Source organism: Elephantulus edwardii, unplaced genomic scaffold, assembly GCF_000299155.1.
Source record: "Elephantulus edwardii isolate Elephantulus edwardi_28Jun2011 unplaced genomic scaffold, EleEdw1.0 scaffold00348, whole genome shotgun sequence".
NCBI lineage: Eukaryota > Metazoa > Chordata > Mammalia > Macroscelidea > Macroscelididae > Elephantulus > Elephantulus edwardii.
The window spans coordinates 132,316-153,803 of record NW_006400098.1 but is presented as its reverse complement, the minus strand read 5'-3'; the positions used below and the strand labels follow the sequence as shown (position 1 = coordinate 153,803).

Sequence of the window (21,488 nt, the reverse complement as noted above, 5' to 3'; positions counted from 1 at the left end):
CGGGAATGCTCCCATAGATGTGCTGACTGGCGTGTGTGTGTGTGTGTGTGTGTGTGCGCGCGCGCGCGCGTGCACATAGAGGTCTCTACAAGGATGTGTCTGTGTGCTTGCGCACATGTGTGTCTGTTGTCAGGTATATTTGGGGCAGGGTAAAGTGAGAGAGAGAGTGTGTGTGTGTGTGTGTGTGTGTGTGTACACATAAAAGTCTGTACATGGACGTGTGCTTGTGCACGTGTGTGTGTGTGTGTCTGTCTACAGGTGTATACGGGGCAGGGAGCCAGGTGAAGTGAGTGTGTGTGTGCAGGCGTGTGTCATGGTGAGATGAAGGAATGTGCCCACATGTGTGTAGAGGGGTGTGTGTCCAGGTGTGTGACTGTGAGCGTGCTCAGGTGAGGTGAGTGCGTCCAGCCCAGGGGACCTGGGGACCCTGACTGCGCAGCTGGGTCGGTCCCCTCTGTGTAAAGACTTTGTTTCTCCCCCAGCTCACCTCACTGACTGACCACCACACCACCCTCGGAGCCTCACGGAGGAGAGGATGCCGGCCAACCGGAGAAAGTCCAAGTCCAAGGTGAGTGCCCACTCGGGCGGGGCGTGCCACCCCATCGGTCAGACCTGCTTTCCTTCCCTGGGAGTCCCTGCTGGGGCACGTGACCCCCAGGACCGCACCAGGAGCTGCTCTCCAGCTCCCCGAGGCCCTGGCCCCCCAGCTCTCAATGCACCCGTCCACTCACCCGCCCGTACAGCATCCCGGGCCACTGCTGGCCTGGGGGAGTCCCTGCTGCAGGCACGTGAGCCCCACTGAGTGGCTGAGGCAGAGGCACGTGCCAGGTGGGGTTTCACGGTGTGGTCCCGAGGTCGTCTCTCCATGCCTCTCAGATTCCGCTCGTCACATTCACAGGGAGGATGTCTTTCCAGATGGACACACGGTGATGCGCGCACACCTGGACAGACATGCACACCTGTGGAGCACTCCAGCTCCCCTACCAAGACACAGACACACGCGTCTGGACAGATGCAGTGACACCTGGACACGCACATACACATTTAGACGGACAGACACGTGCACACACTCACACACCTGCACACACACCTCAGGACACAAAGTTCTCTGAATGAGCACACCTGGGGATACATCACACGACTGGACAGCCAGCCAGAGCTCACACACCTGGGGACAGGTCACATGACTCGACGGACAGCCGAAGCTCAAACACCTGTGACCTGTCACACGACCGGACAGACAGCTGAAGCTCACACACCTGGGGACACATCACATGACCAGACAGATAGCCAGAGTTCACACACTTGTGACCCATGATACGACCAGACAGAGTTCACACACCTGGAGACAGGTCACATGATCGGACAGCCAGCCAGAGTTCACACACCTGTGACCCATCACACGACCGGACAGACAGCAGAAGCTCACACACCTGTGACCCATCACACAACCGGACAGACAGCCAGAGTTCACACACCTGGAGACAGGTCACATGGTCGGACAGACAGCCGAAGCTCACACCTGTGACACGTCACACTTCCAACCAGACAGCCAACGCTCACACCCACACACCTGGGGACACACAGATCCTGGGACACACGTCCGCTCTTGAGGACACGTGTACTCTGATGTGAGCACACACACACACACACACACACACACACTGGGACATGCAAACACACACTCACGTAGTGAGTGTCCCAGGCTGAGTTCTTCAGAGACGCAAAACCAGGGGCGCTTACATAGCTAGACGGACAGATGTGGAGTGAGAGCGAGTTTGCAAGGACGTGGTCCACACGCCGGCCTGGGAGGGACCCGGGTCTGCAGGTCAGACCTGTCGAGTCAATGGAAGCTCCTGGTGGGGCAGGGCCTCAGGCTGGAGGCTGTCAGCATCAAAGGCTGATGTGTCCCCAGGGCCTGCTGGGGAGGGGCACTGGGCAGCTGGAGCCAAGTCCCCACAACTCCAGAGTCAACAAGTCCGCCAGACCACGAGCCGGAGAGAGGGCACGTCTGACAGAGGACACTGGGGGTTTTGCCAGAGCCCTAAGAGAAGCCATGCCGGCCAGACCCCGGAGGAGACCAGCCCTTAATCAAGCAGGGCTGCTCTAACCTTTACAGACCCACTCGTAATCCTGCCTTATTAGACCATAGCGGTCATCTAGGCTCAGTGCCCAGCTGGCACCCAGTATTAACTGTGACAGCCCAACATCCGACGTATGACTGCAGCCCAAATCCACGTGAAAAGAAAAACGTCTCACGTATATAGATAAAAAGAAGAAAGCTCTCCTGACAGTTCTAAACCTTGTTTCTGCCGCTGATCACGTACGTGGTTGTAGCTGGAATTGAAAACTCCCTTCTCCACCACCAAGTGTGCGTTCCCGTTCCCCTCGGCAGACGCCTCAGCGACGTGTGACCCAGCCTTGCGTCCTGGAAGATCTCGCCGTCAGGAGGCCTGTCAGCGCTGGCTTCCTGGAGTTTCCCGTTGGCTTTCGCTCTAGGGCACGATAGTACTAGGATGGCCCAGGAATCCCCAGCACTGCAGACATACTCTGCTTTACTGTCATTATTATTATTGTGGTCGGGGGCTATCCAGTCCAGTTCAACCCGGGGCGACCCTGTGAACAGCAGGTGTGAACCGTGTGAGCCAGGTGCCCTTCTCAGTGTCTGACACACAGGAGCCCATGGCTGCAGTCACTGTGTCCGTGCCCCTGCGTGAGGGGGTCTCTGTCTCCTTCCACACCAAGGGCTAGCTTCTCCTAGCAACACCCCCAGAGCGTGTGAGACCAGAGCTTCGCCTTGCTTGCCGCCAAGGAGCACTCGGGCTGCCCTCTCTGCATGACACATCTGTGTGTGCTTTTTGACCATCCAAGGAATGGTCAGTGTGCATATCCTACACCACAGCGCAAAGGGGTCAGTGCTGCTGTCATCATTAGTCACTGTCCAGCTCTCAGCAGCACTGCAAGTCATTGGTAAGACCACGGCCTCAAACTGACGTCACTGCTCCTCAGTAATGTAGAGGCTGCACTGCAATCCCAGAGGTACGCGGTTCGAATCCACCAGATGCTCTGCTGGAGAAGGAGGGACGGTCTCCTCCTGTACCAGTCAGATCCAGTTTAAAGGTACACACACACACACAATAATAAAATAAAATTAAAATAATAATATTATTATTATTATTATTTTGGAGAGGTCCCTGACTGCAGACTTTCCAAATATGTCCCCTGATCTGCCTGCTAGTTCCAAGTGTACTGTTTGTGGATCTAAGTAAGAGAAAGTTGATAGTTTCAATCTTTTCTTCCATCCTGATGCTGCCCGTTGGTCTACTGGTGAGAGGGTGTTTTATTTTCTTTCTTGACACTGAGATGCATGTTGAAGGCTGAATTCCACATCGCAGGCTGTCTTCTCTGATCTTCTGCAGCACGTACTTCCAGTCCAGCAAGCCAGGTTGTGCCGTCTGCCCACCAGAGGTGGTTAGTGAGCCTTCGTCCTGCAGTCCCGACGCCACAGTCTTCTTCATAGAGTGCAGCTTCTCAAATGCTCAGGGATGGACTAGATATGGACAGAGATGACTCTGACACACACCTCTTCTTCATTTTTTTTCTCTACTAGTTTATTTACGAGATTCGAATACAAATTTGAACAAATTCTTTCCATTTCCCTCACCCCCGCCCCATCACATTGTACAACCCAATGAGTAATTCCCCCCCCTTCCCCCTGCACATCCACATCCCACTGCTTCCAGCCTCTCCCACCCCTCCTGGATCCTTATACTCATTCTTCAATAACAGTTTTATACAATATTTGTCCTTGTGGGACTGAGTTAGTTCACTCAGCGTAACGCTCTCGGGTCCCTCCCAAGCTAAGCGGTAGTTTACCAAGGTACTGCTCCTGCGTGCTGCGTAGTATTCCACACACACACCTTTCTTAATTTGAAACCACACAGGGCCCCGTGCTTCTCTCCACAGCAGCCTCTTAGAGGTCTGGGTGTCAGTTTTGCACGAGCACCGTGCTCTGGGATTCCCATTCTTCTTGGGGTTAGCTGTACTTTGTTAGGACCCGCACAGTCAGATGCCCTTAGGTGGCATCAACCCTGTTTCCTTCGCCGTGAAGGGAACTCTGCTGCTTGCCTTGCTTACCGAGAGTGACAACCATAGTGGTTCAAATCCCACAGCCGGTCTGCAGGCAGATGCTAAGAGATCTCCTTCCGTGCCACTCACAGCCTCTGGAAACCCACTAGGGAGTCAGCCCGGCACTGAGTTTATTCGCCTTTGGTAACCCGCATCGGTCACACCACACGATGCCGTAACTCCGTTCATCACCTGCTGTCCCCGAGGAGTGCACATTCCCAGGCGGCCAGGGATCTTTGTGAGCTTCCAGTTCCCTGTGTCTCCAAGTGGGAGCATTCCGCCCATCGGGACCAGGACTTGCAGGCCCGCCGGGCACAGGACCGCAGGGGCGGGGAGCCAGCCCTTTTCAGGTCTAGCCCCCAAGCCCTGGGGCTCCTTGTGGGTCCGGGATGTGGAGCTGAATGGGGTACTTAGTCCCTCTCTTCAGGTGGCCTTTCTCCGCCTGCCCCCGCACCCCTGGACCCAGAGAAGTTTCGCTGACGTGGAACGTGCCTTCATTTTTGTAGGATTTATGTGTCACCCCCTTGAGCATGGAGATGTCTCACCCATAAGTCAGGAGTTACCAGGTTCTTCCTCAGTCCAGTCAGCAGCATGTCACAGGTACAAAGGGACCATTGTGACGTGTTGTGGAAGGCAGAGGTAGTCATCATTCCTGCAGACTAGATTATGACAGGCAGCACTTAGAAACAGCAGGCAGTGGGAAAATCGGCTGTCGGGGACCTCTCCAGAGTACTGAAAAGCCACGGTGTCAGTCTCGAGACTAAGGTGCGCCTGATTCGGGCCATGGTCTTGGCAGTTACTTGCTACGCCTCAGAGAACTGGACAGTGACTAAGAATGACAGAAGAAGAATAGATCACTTCCAACTGTGGTGCTGGAGAAGTCTTGAACATACCATGGACTGCCAAGAAAACAAACAGGTCTGTCTTAGAGAGGGTGAAACCACGTCTCTCCTTGGAGGCTAGGATTTTGAAGCTCTGTCTCACATACTTTGGGCACGTGGCCAGGAGAGATTGGTCCTTGGAGAAGGACATTATGCTTGGAAGGATGGATGGACAGTGCAGGAGAGGAAGACCCCAGATGAAATGGATCGATACAGTAACTGAGGCGATGTGAGTTGGTGTGTCAGAGTCAGAGAGACTGGCTCAGGTCAGGGCAGGGTTCAGAGAGCTGCTGTACACAGGGTCACTAAGGGTCGCAGGTGACTCGATGTCACATAACAGGAAGAAGAAGATTATAACATAGGGTTAGAGCGTTCATATACCCCTGTAGTGGGGGAAAGTGACATAGTACTATAGAGGTAAGACACCCCGTGTTAAGGGGAAGTGTATTGTGGCGCTTGCTGGCAGAAAACAGACTGTTGCTGGTCCTCTGGAACCAGGATGGAGAAAAAGGCGTTGGCTAGATCCATACCTGCGTCCCAGGTACCAGGAGCTGGAAGAGTCTGCTCAAGCCGGGACTGGCAGCCACAGGAGGAATGACCACCTGGTGAGGTTTCCGATCGTCCACTGTTGTTCTCTGAGACCCACCTGCCTGTGTGGGCTGGGTGGTGGGTGAAGCAAGGACCCACGGGACTCCCCGCTCCCACCTCCTTGCCTTGGGCGTGGGTCAGCTACACGGTTTGTCTCCTGTCCACCAGTTGTCAGTCCAGCCCCTTAGAGAGCGGACAGTGTGCTGCTGGTGCCTAGAAAGGGCTGACCGCTTCCAGGTGGTCTCCCACCACTGCAGACCCTCCCCTGGTCCTTTTGTGGGCTTTGTAGACTTCCCTATCGTTGACCTAACTCTCCTGGGCTCCGGGAAACGGAAAGATTCCTGTGACCCGGTTTACGGCTGCAGCCACCATGTCACAGGAGTCTGACCCCTCACTCTGCTGTCCTGCAGGGATGTCTCACAGCCGCTGACGCCCCTTGTGCTTCAGAGCTCTCGACAGCTGACCCTAGACAGCCTGGAGCAAGGGAGGCGAGCATGCGGGTTTGTGTCACAGAAGGTACAAGTGGTTACCTGACATCCAGGGCCTTCTCTTTAATGTTATCAAGCAAAATGTGTCTGAATGGCTGCTTGGCAAACCAGTCTCTGTAAACTCACTCCAGTCACGATTTAAAAACCCGCGGGAGAAGTTCTCCACGCACGTGGTGTCACAAGGGGCCGGAATCAACTTGAACACATAACGCATGAGACTCTACAACTGCACAGAGCATGTGATAGCAGAGGGGGTCCGAGTGGTAGACCCCATGCCTTTCATGGCTGCAGGTCCGGGTTCAAGTTCCCTTGCGGGGACCATCAGTCACAGCCGCTCCTGGCCAGCAGTGGAGGCATGCCGTTTGCTGTGATGCTGGACAGGTTTGATCAGAAGTCCGGATGAAAACAGACCAGGAGGAAGGTTCACGTAGAGTGCCTGGTGGACGCCCACCACCACCTGCTACGCTGAAGGCATGGTTTATGCAGGAAGAGCCGCAGCCCCCAAAACCCCCGTTGGTGAAGCAGTCTCTTCCTGTTGGGCATATGCTTGTCAGCAGCCTGTGTCAGATACTGTGACGACCGCTGTCACCAGGCAGGCAGCAGCCCGCCGCACTGCCATCAACAGCAAGCATCGCTCTGGGGCACGGGCCACACTGCCAGGCCAAGTACCGACCCAGAGTGAGCCACACGGACTTCATCCTCCAGTGCGGATACACGCCAAACTGATTCACGGGACACTGCCAAACTTGAGTGCATCTGGAGAGCGTTATGCCAGGTGAAATAGGTCGGCTGCAAAGGGACGGATACTGTGTAAGACATCTGTTGTAAAAAGCTCAGGAAAAGCTCCCACACAGAATCATTCCTGGGTGGTTACCAGGGCTGGGGAGGGAGGCACAGGGGAGTGAAATGAGTGAGTGTGTAATATACATTCCAATTAAAAGACATGTCTCGCGATGGGAAAGTCTGTTGTCAGGCACCTCTTCAAAATACTAAAGAGCGATGATGTCACTCTGGGGACTAAGGTGCTCCTGATATAGGCCATGGTCTTTGCAATCACTTGTTATGCATCAGAGACTGGACAATGACTAGGGAGGACAGAAGGAGAATTGATGCCTTTGAGCTGTGGTGCTGGAGAAGAGTACAGGTTCGTCCTAGAGAGGGTTAGACCAGGCTGCTCCTTGGAGGCAAGGATTCTGAGGCTCCATCTGACATACTTTGGACATGTTGCAAGGAGGGACCGGTCCTTAGAGAAGGACGTCATGCTTGGGAGGGTGGAGGGACAGCGCAGGAGAGGCAGACCGTCTACGAGGTGGTTTGATTCAGTGACTGGGGTAACGGGGGTGGGTGTGTCAGAGACAGTGAGGTTGGCACAGGACAGAGCAGGCTTTAGGGCTGTTGTACACAAGGTCGCTGTGAGTCGCAGCCAACTCAACGGTATGTAACAACAAGAAGAAGAAGATCTATGAAGGGAAAGGCTGTATCGAGTAAGGGGGCAACAGCACAATATCCCCAAAGACAGGAGGACGCAGAGGAAGAACAGCACTCCGGATTGCAGAGAGGAAGCGGGGAGAGTGAATGTTAAGATGCGGGCTCAAGAACCAAATGTGTATGAATGGTTTGAAAAACTGCCTCGTGAGCCTTCACTCAAATCATAGTTAAAAAGAAAAAAAAAACGCCTTGTGGTTAAGCTGCACTGTGTGGGTCACCGTGTGTCGGGATTGACGGCATATGAAACGTGGAAGCTGGTGGGAAAGCATAAATATTGTAAAAATGACAGAATGAGACACACAGCCATGAAGTGAGCACAAGCTCTTGGGTAAAAAACGGTGCCCGCAGCCTTTATCGGTGTGAGGTTGACACACACCCTCCACGTACAGGAAGCTCAGCGCCTGTGAAGGGAAACGAGCGTGCGTGAAGGCAGGTGCTCTCCACACACATGACCAGGGAGCAGAAGGCAGACGTGGCCGTCGCTCACGCACCTGGCCCAGAAGGAACGCTGTGTTCGTTCTGTGAAAGCTGCGTCGCTCCCTATCGTGTTCTATTGGTTTTAGACTGTCTGCCCACTCTGACCTCAGAACCTCTAATGTCTGGTGGCAGAATGCCCACCATGCTGTCCTGTTGCCACCACTACCTGTTGCCAGCTTGTTCCGTCACCTTTAATGAGAGTCTGTGTCCCTGCCGCAGGTGTCGTCGAGTCACTGGTGGCTGCCAGTCCTGCCCTGTGCCATCTGCACAGAAGTGGTCATTGTGTGACCTCACAGTTGCTGCCACTGCCCCAGTCTGTCTCAGTGAGGGCTCTCCCCACCTCCTGCCCTCCTGCAGGACGTGCCCCCTCCAGACAGCCTGTCCACGCGGCCAGCTCTGTCCACCCTGGCTTCAGTGCTCCTGAGTCCATGCCCCTGGAGAGTGGGGGAGTCCAGCTGAAGGGCATGGATGGGGGTCTGTCTTTCAGGCGCCTGTGACGTTCGCGGATTTGGCGATCTACTTCTCCAAGGAGGAGTGGGAGTGGCTGAGCCCCCCTCAGAAAGAATTGTACGAGGATGTCATGCTGGAGAACTACCAGACCCTGGTGTCTCTCGGTGAGCCTCCCCTCTCCTTTCTCAGCTCTGCTCTATCTGTGGGAGCAGAAAGAAACGCCACAGGGGGGTTGCCTTTCACAAACAGAGATGTGTTTTCCCCTCACAGCTGGGAAGGCTTGAAGTCCACATTCAGGGCACGTGGGTCTAGAGAAGAATTTCTGTCAGTGTCAGCTTTTTTTTGGCGGTGGGGAGATTCTTGTTCTAGCCCGCGTCAGCATGGGGTCCCTCTTCCCCCTCTGCACTCAGGGGTTTTTTGTGCTTAATCTGTTCAGTTTACATCTCGAGAGATTGACTCATGAGCTGTTAACTTTGGAAAATCTGGAGTGAAGGAGTTTGTTGGCGTCGTGCACAGAGATGTGTGTGTGAATGGCAGTCAACAGCTCAGCATGTAAGGCCGAGGGAGTCTCCCCGCTAACAGAAGGGCCCCGCCTCGCTTCTCTGGTGTTTTGACTCCACCAGCAGCAGTTCCGGGGAGAGAGACGGGAGTCAGTTCCAGCCTGACAGCAGGGAGTGGGAGTTGAGTACTGTGTCTCAGTGAAGTATTAATAAATGTTCTTAAATAAGAAAAGTCATTAAGAAGAGTATTTTCAGGGAGCTCTGGTGGCCTAGTGGCAAGAAGCTGCCCTGCAATCCCAGAGGTACGCAGTTCAAGTCCACCAGATGCTCTGCTGGAGGAGGGGCAATCTCCTCCTGTACCTGTCATGTACCTGTCAGATACGGTACACACACACAAAATAATAAAAAATTTTAAAAAGATAAGTATTTTCTTGTTTAAAATGTTGTTGTTGTTATGTGCTGTCAAGTCACCTGCGACTCAGAGCAATCCTACGTACAACAGCCCTTAACTCTGCTCTATCCTGTGCCAGTTTCCCCATCTCCAGCACACCCACCCCGATTACCCAAGTCACTGACTCAATCTATCTCAGAGGGTCTTCCCTGTTGCAGACCGAGAGTGAAGTAATAATGAGACAGACCACCAAGAATGAGATAAGAGAGTAAAGACAGGGAGCCAGCTGTCCTGATGACTGAAGCGCCCAAGTGGTACCTCTCTGTGTATTTACTGAGAATCATCAGGGAGGTAAACAAAGGAAAATCACAAGGGAGTAGAAAATAAAAACGAGGGATCATGGGGAAGTCTTTTTGCAGATGAACCGGAGTTCTTCTCTATTGTTTACCTTATGCTAATCTCAGGAGGGAGGGATTCAGTAAATACAAACTAAGACTTTTCAGGAACGCCTTAGTGCCTCAGGGTGAACTCCAGCTTTTATTATACCTCTTTTAAATCCTCATATAGCATTTGGTTTATTATTAATATTAGACTTGATACTTGGCTTCCCACACTTCTCCTCTAGTAAAATGAAAATACCACCAGGAAAATGAACCAAAGAGCGTGTCCTACTTTTAGAAATAAATACAATGTGTAAGAATGGAGAACCAGAGACCCTGACTAGGCTGCGTGCTGTCCTGACACACAGCTGCCCACTCAGCAGAGCACGTGTGGTGGGCTTTGCCCCTCGAGGGCCGAGGGCTGTGATACTTCATGGGGCAGGCGCCATGCAGCGTGGGTTTCCCGATGGTGCAGGTGCACGTGAAGGCCACCCTGCAGTCCAGGAGGGTGCTGAGGCCCTCTGCGGATGGCCACGTGTAACTTGGTGCACGGTGAGTGTGTGCGTGCCGTTCCGGGAAATGGTGCTACCAGGACACTGAGCTACCCGGCAAGGATTCTCAGGCTCCGTGTAACATACTTTGGGCATGTTGCAAGGCGGGACCAGTCCTTGGAAAGGGACGTCATGTTTGGGAGGGTGGAGGGACAGCGCAGGAGAGGAAGACCCTCTATGAGGTGGATTGATTCAGTGACTGGGGTAATGGGGGTAGGTGTGTCGGAGACAGTAAGACTGGCAAGGGATATATCGAGCAGGGTTTAGGGCTGTTGTACACATGATCGCTATGAGTTACATAAGATGGCACATAAGAACATTTTAAACAAGAAAATATTTTTTAAAATTTATTATTTTGTGTGTATGTACCGTCAAATTGGATCTGTACATAATAACAACAACAATAATGATATTTTACTTGTTTGTGATATTAATGCTATTATTTGATAACTACTGCATTCTGTTTTAACACCTGGTTTTGAACAGGCAACAAATACATGTCCCTTCGCGTTGGTTGGCCGCATTAGCTGCCTTCCACATTTCTTGGCATATCAGTGATCACTTATCCAAGGCTGCATCTGTTTGTTGAAACACCTCAATTTGTATTCAGTAAATTCCTGGGACCTTATTTTTCACCAGTGTTTTTAGTGCGGTTTGAACGTCCTCCTTCAGTACCCTGGGTTCTTGGTGACACACCGCTTCCTGAAATGGTTCGGTGTCCCCCAGTTCTGTGATGGTGGTACGGTGACTGTGAATTCATTCCACCTTTTGATGTTTCCTCCGTCAGTCAGTGTTTTGCCCACAGAACCCTTCAGTATTGCAATGCCAGACTTGAACGCTTTCTCCACTTCTCTCAGTGTCAGAAATGCCAAGCATCTTCTTCCTTTTGGGTTTCCTTACACCAAGTCTTTTGCACATTTCAATATATTATTTTGTTTTATGTTCTCTAGCTACCCTTTGAAATCTTCTGTTGGACTGTCTTATTATTTCATTTCACTTTCCCTTCTCCACATTGAACAGGTTTCTGACCCTCTCCCTGACATCCGTGTTGGTCTTTTCTTCCTTTCCTTTTAATTTTATTGTATTATTTTTTGTGTGAGTACCGTCAAATCGGATCTGACTGATACAGGAGGAGATTGCCCCTCCTTCTCCAGCAGAGCATCTGGTGGATTTGAACCACGTATCTGTGGGATTGCAGTGCAGCTTCTTGCCACTGGGCCACCAGAGCTCCCTGGTTTTCTTTTTTGATTTTTTTTTAACGACCTTTTGTTTTCTTCATAGATGAATGTCCCTGATCTGATCCTTCATGTTCAGTGCATCAAGTTTATTCTTGAAATGGTGTCTTACGTTCAGATGTGAGAGGCTCAAGGCGGATTTCCACTCTTGTGGATTTGTTTCCATTTTCTTCGGCTTCATTTTGAAATTGTTGCTGAGCGGTTGATGGTCTGTTTTACAGTCGGCCTCTGGCCTTCTTCTCACAGATAATGTTGGGCATCTTCCTCCGTGTCTTACTATACATGTAGTCAGTTCAGTTCCTGCGTATTCTGTCAGTCAAGGTCAAGGCCAGGGAGTAAGTATGCCGCTGTTAGGAGCCATTGAGTCAAGTGCGAGCCGTAGCAGCCCTGTGAACCGCAGATCTGAACCCTGTCCTGCCCTGTGCTGGGGCATCAGCTCTGACACACTTGAGCCTGTGGCTGAGGCCACTGCGTCACTCTGTCTCCGTGAGGCTCTTCCTCTCTTTTGCTGACCCTCCCCCTTTCCAAGCGCGATGTCCTCTCAGAGAAGAACCTCTCCAAGCCACATGCCCAGAGTGTGAGAGAAGAAGCTTCGCTGCTTTTGTCTCCATTTATTGTTTTAATTAATTCATTTTCATGAAAGCTTACAGAGACTTTGGATTTTTAGTCGTTCATTGTTGCACTTTGCTCCCTGCCCACCTCCTCCCCTCCAGTTCGCTCCTCTTTTTGAAAAGTAAACCCCTCTTCCCAAGTCCATTCCACTATGCAGCCTTCGTGCTGGACTCCTGTCATGACAGTAATACCCAATCATATATCCCTTTTAAACAGTTTTCTCCCTCATCTGTTTCAATGCAATGTACATAATTCCTCACCTCCTTCTCTGTCTTCCCTCAACCCCGATGTCAGTCCCGTTCTACAGCAGTGGCACTATGCAATATTTGTCCTCTTGTGACTGAGATATTTCATACAGTGTAATGTCCTTCAGGGTCACCCATTTTGAATGCTATTTCATGAGTTCTTTGTTTTTCACTGCAGCATAGTATTCCATTGTGTGAATATACCACAGCTACCCCTCATTTTTTTTTAAAAACCAAACAACAAAACACTATATGCAGAGAGTAAATCATTGATCTTAGACAATTCTACCATGCGTTCCTAAGCCTCATTTCTGTCCCCACAGCCATTCTTTTCAAACTAGCAATTCTTTGTTTCCGGCGTTTGCATGCCAGTCCTCAGTTGATAATGCATCCTACTAACCTTCTCGCTCTGTGACAGACGGCACAGTTGGTCTGCCGAGAAGCCCTCAATTTCGTCATTGTTGACAGTTGGTGGCTGGTGCATAAGTTTGAGTACTAGTCCTGTTGGGCCCATCTTCCTTGTAGGCATGTGGATTTCATTCTGTCACTTACTTCAGGATCGATCTCAAAATGTTCTTCTTGACAGTGTGTGTGACACCCCTCCTCTTGAGTTTGTCATTCCCCGCACAGTAAACCCTGCGATTGTCCTAGCCAGACTGGCCAGTGTCAGTCTGTGTCAGCTCTTAATGTGTTGGCTAGTGAGCTCGACGGATTCCATTTCACATTTTACAACTTGGCAGTTTTCCTAGATTTCTCCTTTGTACCTTCCAGCTGCCCGTATGTGGATGGAACTATTTCTGGATTCTCGGTTCTGTTCCGCTGCTCTGTGTGTCTGTCCTTCTGCCCATACCAGCTGTTTTGCCTGCCGTGGCTGTATATAGTGTGTCTTGAAATCGAAGCGTGTGAGACCGCCGCTTTGGTCTTTTGCAGAAATGTTCAGCTTATTTGAGGTGAGGCCTCTTTCTCTTCTGTATGAAGTGGGAAGTTGGTTTTTCCATCTTCTTAAAAAAAAAAGTTGATGGACTCCAGATTTGGGTTGAGTTACAGACCACATTGGGCAGCCCTGACATTTCCACAGGACAAAGTCCATTTACCCACGAGCAAGGTGTGTCCTCCATCTGTCTGGGCCTTCTCTACTTTCTTGCAATGGTACACATTGGTTTCCTGTGTGTGTTAGTATGTGAGTACATTATGGGGGGGGGTGAATAGCAAAACCCAGCACACAGAGGGGTGAAGTGCTGATCCGCACTGGACCATGCCGCTGGGGCTGAGGCCTCACTGTGTGTCACAGGAATGCATCTCCCTTCCCCAGGCTCCCTGCAATGTCGCTGTCTGTCAGGGTGTCAGTGCGTCAGGGTGTCACTGTCTGTTTGCCGGCAGGGAGCAGCGACACCCTAACAGGGGTAAGCATGATGGAGACACACCACTCCGGGAGCAGTTCAGAGAGCCAACTCCACTTTATTTGGGGGTTACGGTGCGCTTATATACAGGCAAGTAAACAGGAAGACAGGATGGGGTGTATTTGTAGATGTGGAGTATGCCGATTGGACAGGAGAACTTCAGCCCAGTGCAAACCACTCCCAGCTCAACAGATGCAGCAGCCATTGTAGGGTTGCATTTATCCAGAGCTAGTACGATCTGCCCCAGCCAGAGAGGCCTCCTGCTCCTCCCTAACATTCCGCAACACTGCAACACCCGTGTCAAGGTGGCCAGCAGGGAGAGTGGGCAGAGAACTGTGGTCTACAGAAGCCTAGTCCTGCCATCACAATGTGTAGCAGAGGCACTTGGGTTTCGAGTTGAACGCCAACACGGGCAGACTTGGCAGACTTCAGAGCTACTGCAGGTTCACTGCGGGTCACACAGCAAGTCAGATTAGTCAGTGGAGCTGTCGTGTGTCGTGAGTCTCTCTGGTTTCCCAGTGCTTATCAAAGTTATGCTGGCAAATGTTGCAACAGTGAATGAATGAAAACCTAACTTTTCTGTGAACTTTTGTTAAAATGACAATTTTAACATTTTTATTTAAAAGAAAAAAGAAAGAAGGTTATGCTGGCACTGTGCTGCCTTCTGTTATATGTCAAAGTAAGCATAAGTCAGTAAAGCACTTGATGTATGCGTAACTGGTGTGAAATAAAGTGCAGTCTGGTAAACATTATTAAAACTTTGGGAATATTGGTCACCTGTTGGGTATCTCTCAGTCCATGATGACTCATAGGACACAGAGGCACAAAGTGACCACAGGCTGCTGGGAACGGGCGTCCATAGACTTGCTGGACTCAGGGTGGCCACAGCCTTCACTCTGTAAAACACACTCTCTGCAAAGCACCGTGAAGTGCAGTGGGGCGAGGTCTGCCTACATCTGCGTAACCGGGACACTGAGGTCCAGCTTTGCAAGAAGCGAGCTGGCTCTTTAGACTCAGAGTAAACCAGCCGTAGCAGCCGAGGCCGGGTGCCCGCCCACCCTGTTCTCCAGCTCCCTTCACGCCCCTGTGCTGGTAAGCTCATCCCACTTCTGTGACACCCCTCTGACTGTCAACTCTGCTTTCTCTCCCCGTTCATGTGCAGGATTTTGCCTCCGGAGACCCAACGTGATCGCTCTGCTGGAGAAAGGGAAGGCGCCTTGTGTACCAGAACCAGCGAAGAAGAAGCCCCGGGTCCCCGGTGAGTGAGAGGCGGGGCGGGGGACCGCGTCTTGCTAGCGAGCAGTCCTCAGAGAGGGTCCTGAGGAGGCAGCGTCTGGAACAGATGATGTGAGGCGGGGCCTGCGGGAGAACCCAGGCTCTCCAGCCTAATCCCTGAGGGAGAGAATGAAAAAAGGAAAACCCTGATCCGAGCTGCCTTTACTTCCCTGTATACCCTTTTCTTTCATCTGAGTCTCTGTGACGGTGCAGTGGATTAAGTGTTGGGCTGCACCCTGAAAGGGCGAGCTTTCAAACCCACTGGCTGTTCTGTGGGAGAAAGCTGAGGTGTTCGACCCCCTAAAGATCCCAGCCTGGGCAGAGTTCTGCCCTGTCATGAGGCTGGAGTTGCGTGCGTAGAAAGTGGCTCAGTGGTGGAAACATACTCAAATTTGCATGATTTTCTTTGACCATTAAAAATAAAAAAGAAAGAAACTGTTCCCTTGCCTGCTCTCTTTGGCTGCCCGTCGGTGACTCTTCCACTTTCCGGCTGGCCGTCCATCCCCTTCTCTGATAGATCTCGTTGAGTCGGCTCAGCCGTGAGTTCCTTTAAGTGTTGGTGGGGGACGGTTGCCTTCAAGTCAGCTCCAGCTCATAACCCGTGTGTGTATGTGTGTGTGTGTGTGTAACCTGGCCCGATCCTTCACCGTCTCAGGATCAGGGTACCTCTGAGGCCACGACTGTGGGTGATCTCTCTGAGGGTCCCCCTCGTTTTCATGGACCTTCTGTGTGTCAGCCACGCTGTTCTCTCTCGTGACACCATGTCTGAACTAAGAGAACTGAGGTCTCACACAGTCTGTGCCCTACGCAGTTAACTAGGGCTGCTTCGTGTCCAGAGGGAAGCCTCACGCAGACTTGCTGGGTACCAGGAGCAGCAGGGAGGGACAAGCCAGCAGATGGATGCTCCTGCCTGGACAGCGAGGCCAGCATTTGCTTTCAGGCCTCTCACTCCACATCACCCTTGTGTCTGTGACTTCACCCTGTGGATCTCAGTTCTTCTCATCTAAGTGGCAGCTGTGACGTCACAGGGTGGCATGAGGACCAAATGAGATGACACGCGTTAAGAATTCGAAACCCTGCTGGAGAAACAGAAGCTGTTTTTGTTAAATGAGGCATTATTGTCACGCTTGCCCGTCTGTCCCGTAGGGATGGCCAGGCACAGAGCTGGAAAAGGAGTAAGAGCAATCCTGAGCTTACGGAAGGCGTTCAGCGCAGGCTGGATAGCTTCTGCGGGTCACGGCTGCTGTTAGGTCTCCTGAGTTACCCCTGACTCTAGCAATTCCCAGTGCAAAATGAACCGCCAGCCGTCCTTGTGCCATCCTCAGGGTTACTGCCATTTGAGTCCACTGTTGCAGTATGGTGTGAGCTCGCTGGACGGAAGTCTGCTTTTTGGCTGAACCTGTACGTGACCGAGCGTGATGTTCCTCTTCAGGTCTGGTCCCTCCCGGTGGCTTGTCCAGTGCACTGAGCACCGATCTCACGGTCCTTGCTTGTCAGGGGCATGGTACCCCTCACGGGAAGACTGTCTTGGGGGTTGGGACTTTTTTTAAACCCGGCTGACCTAGTGCCATATATCTCTGTAGTCCGGTGGTTCTCAGCCAGGTCTCAGGTTGCCTCTAGACGTCATTGGGCGATCCCCAGAGAGTCGTTTGCTTGTCACGGTGAAGGCGCAGGGGAAGCTTTGCCGCTGCATCTGGAGGGTAGAGACCAGGCTACGGCTCCTTATCCAACAGCGCACAGAACAGACTCGATGGCAGAGACTGACTCAGCCCCACACGTTCCTTCAGGTGGTCGGTCCTCTGGTGGCTCCGACCTAAGCCCATCCTAACAGGAGTTGAATTCCTCCTTTCTGAAGTGAATGGTGTCATTGAGTAAAGCCTTCCTCTTCCTCCAGCTTCTCTGTTGAGTCATTTTTCCCCCTCGTACTCCTCCCTTCTCAGAGATTGTGAGGCCGGAGGGCACTGGCCAGTGTCTCGTCCTTCTGTATGGCTGCTGGATCTGCACCCGCCTGGCAGCCCTTCACAACAAAGTGACTATTATTTAGCAAAATGAGAGTACGAGTTGCTGCAGTTTTCTTATGCCTTATAGCTTTTTTTCTTAATTTATCTCCCATTCCTGAATTGAATGTTTTCACTTTCCTGAATATTTAATCTTAATATTGAATCCCACCAGAGGAATGTCTGTCTCTGTTTCATTGACTATGCAAAGGCATTTGACTGTGTGGATCACAAAAAACTGTGGCTAACCTTGAGGAGATTGGGAGTCCCGAAACACTTGATTGTGCTTATGTGAAACCTATACTGGGACCAGGAAGCAGTCCTCAGAACAGAGCAAAGAAACACTACATGGTTCAAAATCAGGAAAGGAGAGTGTCAGGGATGCATCCTCTCTCCATACCTTTTTGATCTGTATGCAGAACAGATCATTCAGGAGGCTGGGTTTTATGAGGAGAAATGTGGCATCAGAATTGGAGGAAGACTCATCAACAACCTATGTTACGCAGATGACACAACCCTGCTTGCTGAAACTGAGGAGGACCTGAAGTGATTGCAGCAGAAGGTCAAGGACTGTAGTCTTCAGTATGGATTAGAGCTCAACATCAAGAAGACAAAAATTCTCACCACTGGGCCTGTTGGCAGCACCATGATAGATAGAGAAAAGATTGAGGCTGTTAAGTTACAGCTTGATCGGCTTCCACAGTCAACACTCTTGGCACCAGCAGTCAGGAAATCAAAAGACACATTGCACTGGGAAAATTTGCTGTCAGGGACATCTCCAGAGTACTGAGAAGCAACAGTGTCAGTCTAGAGACTAAGGTGCACCTGTTCCAGGCCATGGTCTTCGCAGTTACTTGCTGTGCATAAGAGAGCTGGACAGTGACTAAGAAGGATAGAAAGACAGTGACTAGGGATGATAGAAGAATTGATGCCTTTGAGTTGTGGTGCTGGAGAAGAGTATTGAACATACCATGGACCTCCAAGGAAACAAATAAGTCCATCTTGGAGAGGGTAAAACCAAGTCTCTCCTTGGAGGGTAGGATTTTGAAGCTCCATCTCACATATTTTCAGCATGTGGCCAGGAGTGACCAGTCCTTGGAGAAGGACATCATGCTTGGAAGGGTGGAGGGACAGCGCAGGAGAGGAAGACCCCAGATGAGATGCAGTTCAATATTACATAACAACAACACCCTAATCCAATTGTAAAATGTGTTCTTCACCCAAATAACCCCTCATGCCTGTGGACCACAGTTAATCCACATTCCCATATCTGATCCCCAACTCCACTCATAGCTGAATCCTCCAACAGGTTTTCAGAGGCTGTGAATTGCACAAGAGGTGATCACCCATCTTCTTCCTAATGAGCCATTGGTGGATTCAAACCAGCAGAAAGACGCCACCTGGGGTTAGCAGCTTGACTTCCTACCACCAGAGCTCCCTACCTCTGGCCCTAGGACTTGGAATTACTCAGTCAGCCTTCCATAGATAGGCTTTTTCTGGACAAATCATAAAATTTTAAAAATTTGTTTATTAAATGAACCAGCTAAAGAATTTCATTAAATCTGTGATAAAATATTTATACTAAAATAATATCTTTCTTTTAAAATCTTCTTTTGCTTTTCAAAGAGAAGAAAAAACTGTTGGGGGGGGGCTTTTGGGCAGGGGGAAAAGCACAACAATGAATGAATGGAAATCCAAAGGCTCTATAAACTTTCATTAAAATTAATTAATAATTTAAAAAAAAAAGATCTTTATTCATTTATATAATTGCAAACTGTCCTGAATCTCAGTTATTAACTATTTCAGTAAAGCTTTTTGTATTCTACCTGAAATCATCACAGGCACTAAAAAGTTACAGTTCTGGTTATCATTCTTCTAGTTACCACTGTGAATGGTAGCTACGTTTCCATTTACAGTCTAGAAGCTTTATTATTCCAACACTAGAAGACAGAAACCATTTTTTTTTATGTCTTTCAGACTCAGGGTCTCAGTGTAAGACTAAGAAAGTACCTGCAAGTCAGCAAAGCAAAGCTGGGCCAAGCACCCAGCAGAAGCCAACTTCTGCACAAAAGAAAGCTCCCACGGGAAAGAAGGGCAGTAAGGTCCCGGGGAGATCAAAGAAGGGGCCCTCTGCGAAGAAGTCTCTAAAATGCAGCGACTGTGGGAAATCCTTCCATCAGAGCTCGTCTCTGAAGCTTCATCAGCTCTCTCACGCTGGGGAGAAGTCTTACCAGTGCAGCCACTGTAAGAAACCATTAAGACAGATCTCCTCCCTCATCCTTCATGAGAAACTACACACCCGAAAGAAAATTCATCAATGTGGCAAATGTCAGGAGCGCTTCAGTCAGAGGACAACCCTTATTCTCCATGAGAGAACTCACGGTGGAAAGGAGGCTTCTGATGCTGGCAGTGCCTCTGATGTTGGCAGTGTCTCTGATGCTGGCAGTGCCTCGAGTCAGGGCCCATCTGCCAGTGTGCTGCAGAAAGCCCCCTTTGTTGAGAAGGACCACCAGTGCAGGAAATGTGGGAAAACCTTCATTCGGATGTCCTCCGTTTTGCTTCATAAGAAAATCCACAACAGAAAGAAAATCCACAAATGCAGGAAAGGTTTCCGGAAGAGATCAGCCCTTGTTAAGCATAAAAAAAGTCACACAAAAGAGAAAGGCTGCCAAGGTGAGAAAGGCTTGGGTCAGAGTCGACAGCCACGGAAGCGCTTGTCAGTGAAGCCCTACAATTGTAGGAAATGCGGGAAATCCTTCAGTAAGATCCCATCCCTTCTGCTCCATCAGGGAGTTCATGCTGCAAAGAAACCCTACAAGTGTGAAAGATGTAAGAAGGTCTTCAAGCGCTTCTCAACCCTTGTCCTACATCTGAGAACTCACAGCGGAGAGAAAATCTACAGGTGCAAAAAGTGTGATAAGGTCTGGAATCGGCACTCGTCCCTTCTGCAGCATCAGAAAATCCACAAGAGGAAAAAGAAGCGCATCGAATGCAAGGAATGCGGGAAGATGTTTTCTGGCCTCGCCAACCTTAAGATCCACCAGAATATCCATTCTGAAGACAAGCCGTTCAGATGCAGTAAGTGCAGCAAAGTGTTCGGCCGCCAGTCCTTTCTTATCGAGCATCAGCGGATCCACACGGGAGAAAAGCCGTACCAGTGCGAGGAGTGTGGCAAAGCCTTCAGCCACCGCATCTCCCTCACGCGCCACAAGAGAATCCACACCGAGGACAGGCCCTACGAGTGCGATGAGTGCGGGAAGGCCTTCAGCCAGAGCGCGCACCTGGCCCAGCACGAGAGGATCCACACCGGCGAGAAACCGTACACGTGCAAGACGTGCGGGAAGGCCTTCAGCCAGAGCGCGCACCTGGCCCAGCACGAGAGGATCCACACCGGCGAGAAACCGTACACGTGCAAGACGTGCGGGAAGGCCTTCAGCCAGCGCACGTCCCTCATCCTCCACGAGCGGAGTCACACCGGCGAAAAGCCTTACGAGTGCAACGAGTGCGGCAAGGCCTTCAGCAGTGGCTCGGACCTCATCCGGCACCAGCGGAGTCATTCTTCTGAGAAGCCCTACGAATGCAGCAAGTGTGGGAAAGCCTACAGTCGGAGCTCATCCCTCATTCGCCACCAGAGTACACATTCCGAAGAAAAGGAAGAAGAGAAGGAAATAGTAAAGGTAGAAATAAAGGAAGAAATAAAGGAAGAAGAAGAAGACTAGGGTGGTGCAAAATCTGTGAAAGTGAAGATTGAGGCTGTCAGAGAAGGGACAACGGCATGGGAGAAACCATATCCACCTGTAACACACAGAGTTTGTACATGGGAAAACAGTGAATGGTAAATGTTCCCGCTTTGAAAGCCGAAGAATACGTGTCGTTGCTGACTTGTAACCTGACAGCGCGACATCAGTGGAAGTGTCACAGCTTTTCAATTTCACAGACGCCAGCTCAGAAGATGACATCAGTCCTTGTGATGTAAAAGCATTCTTCGTCTGATTAAAAAAATAATAATTTAGTGATGTTCTACGTCTCGTGGTGTTTTGGAAAAATTTTTCTGGTGACACATAACAGTGAAGTTGTGAAATCTATTTTTGTGATTGGAGCTTTGAGCCTTATTTAAGATAACATGAAGAATGAGTGTAGGGTGTGTGCCTCAAAACTCTTTCAAATAGGAGGGATTTCCTGGAAGACCAGCATGCCACCTTCAGCTAACAGAAACACAACGGTGTGAATAAAGATGTGTCTTTTGGTGGGTGAAGATGACATTCATTATGGTGTGGAGCATTAAAATCATTACCAGAGTGTCCCCAGTGGATTTGAAAATGTGTGACCTTCTTAGTGTGAAAATCCAACAGAGAAGAAGTAATTCATGAATTCATGGATCTGAGGGGGGGGGTGATCTTCG

The 21,488-nt window shown here is 50.6% G+C and overlaps 1 protein-coding gene across 1 annotated transcript; it reads left to right on the top strand.

Moving 5' to 3' along the window:
- Window positions 1–535: 535 nt before the first annotated feature.
- ZNF667 (zinc finger protein 667) lies at window positions 536–20,751 on the top strand (the record flags this gene model as incomplete). Its single annotated transcript, XM_006901841.1, has 5 exons — window positions 536–568; window positions 8,538–8,664; window positions 14,977–15,072; window positions 19,064–20,346; window positions 20,431–20,751. Coding segments are annotated over exons 1-5 (1,860 nt in total), but the record flags the coding sequence as incomplete, so codon positions are not given.
- Between the last annotated feature and the right edge of the window lie 737 nt (window positions 20,752–21,488).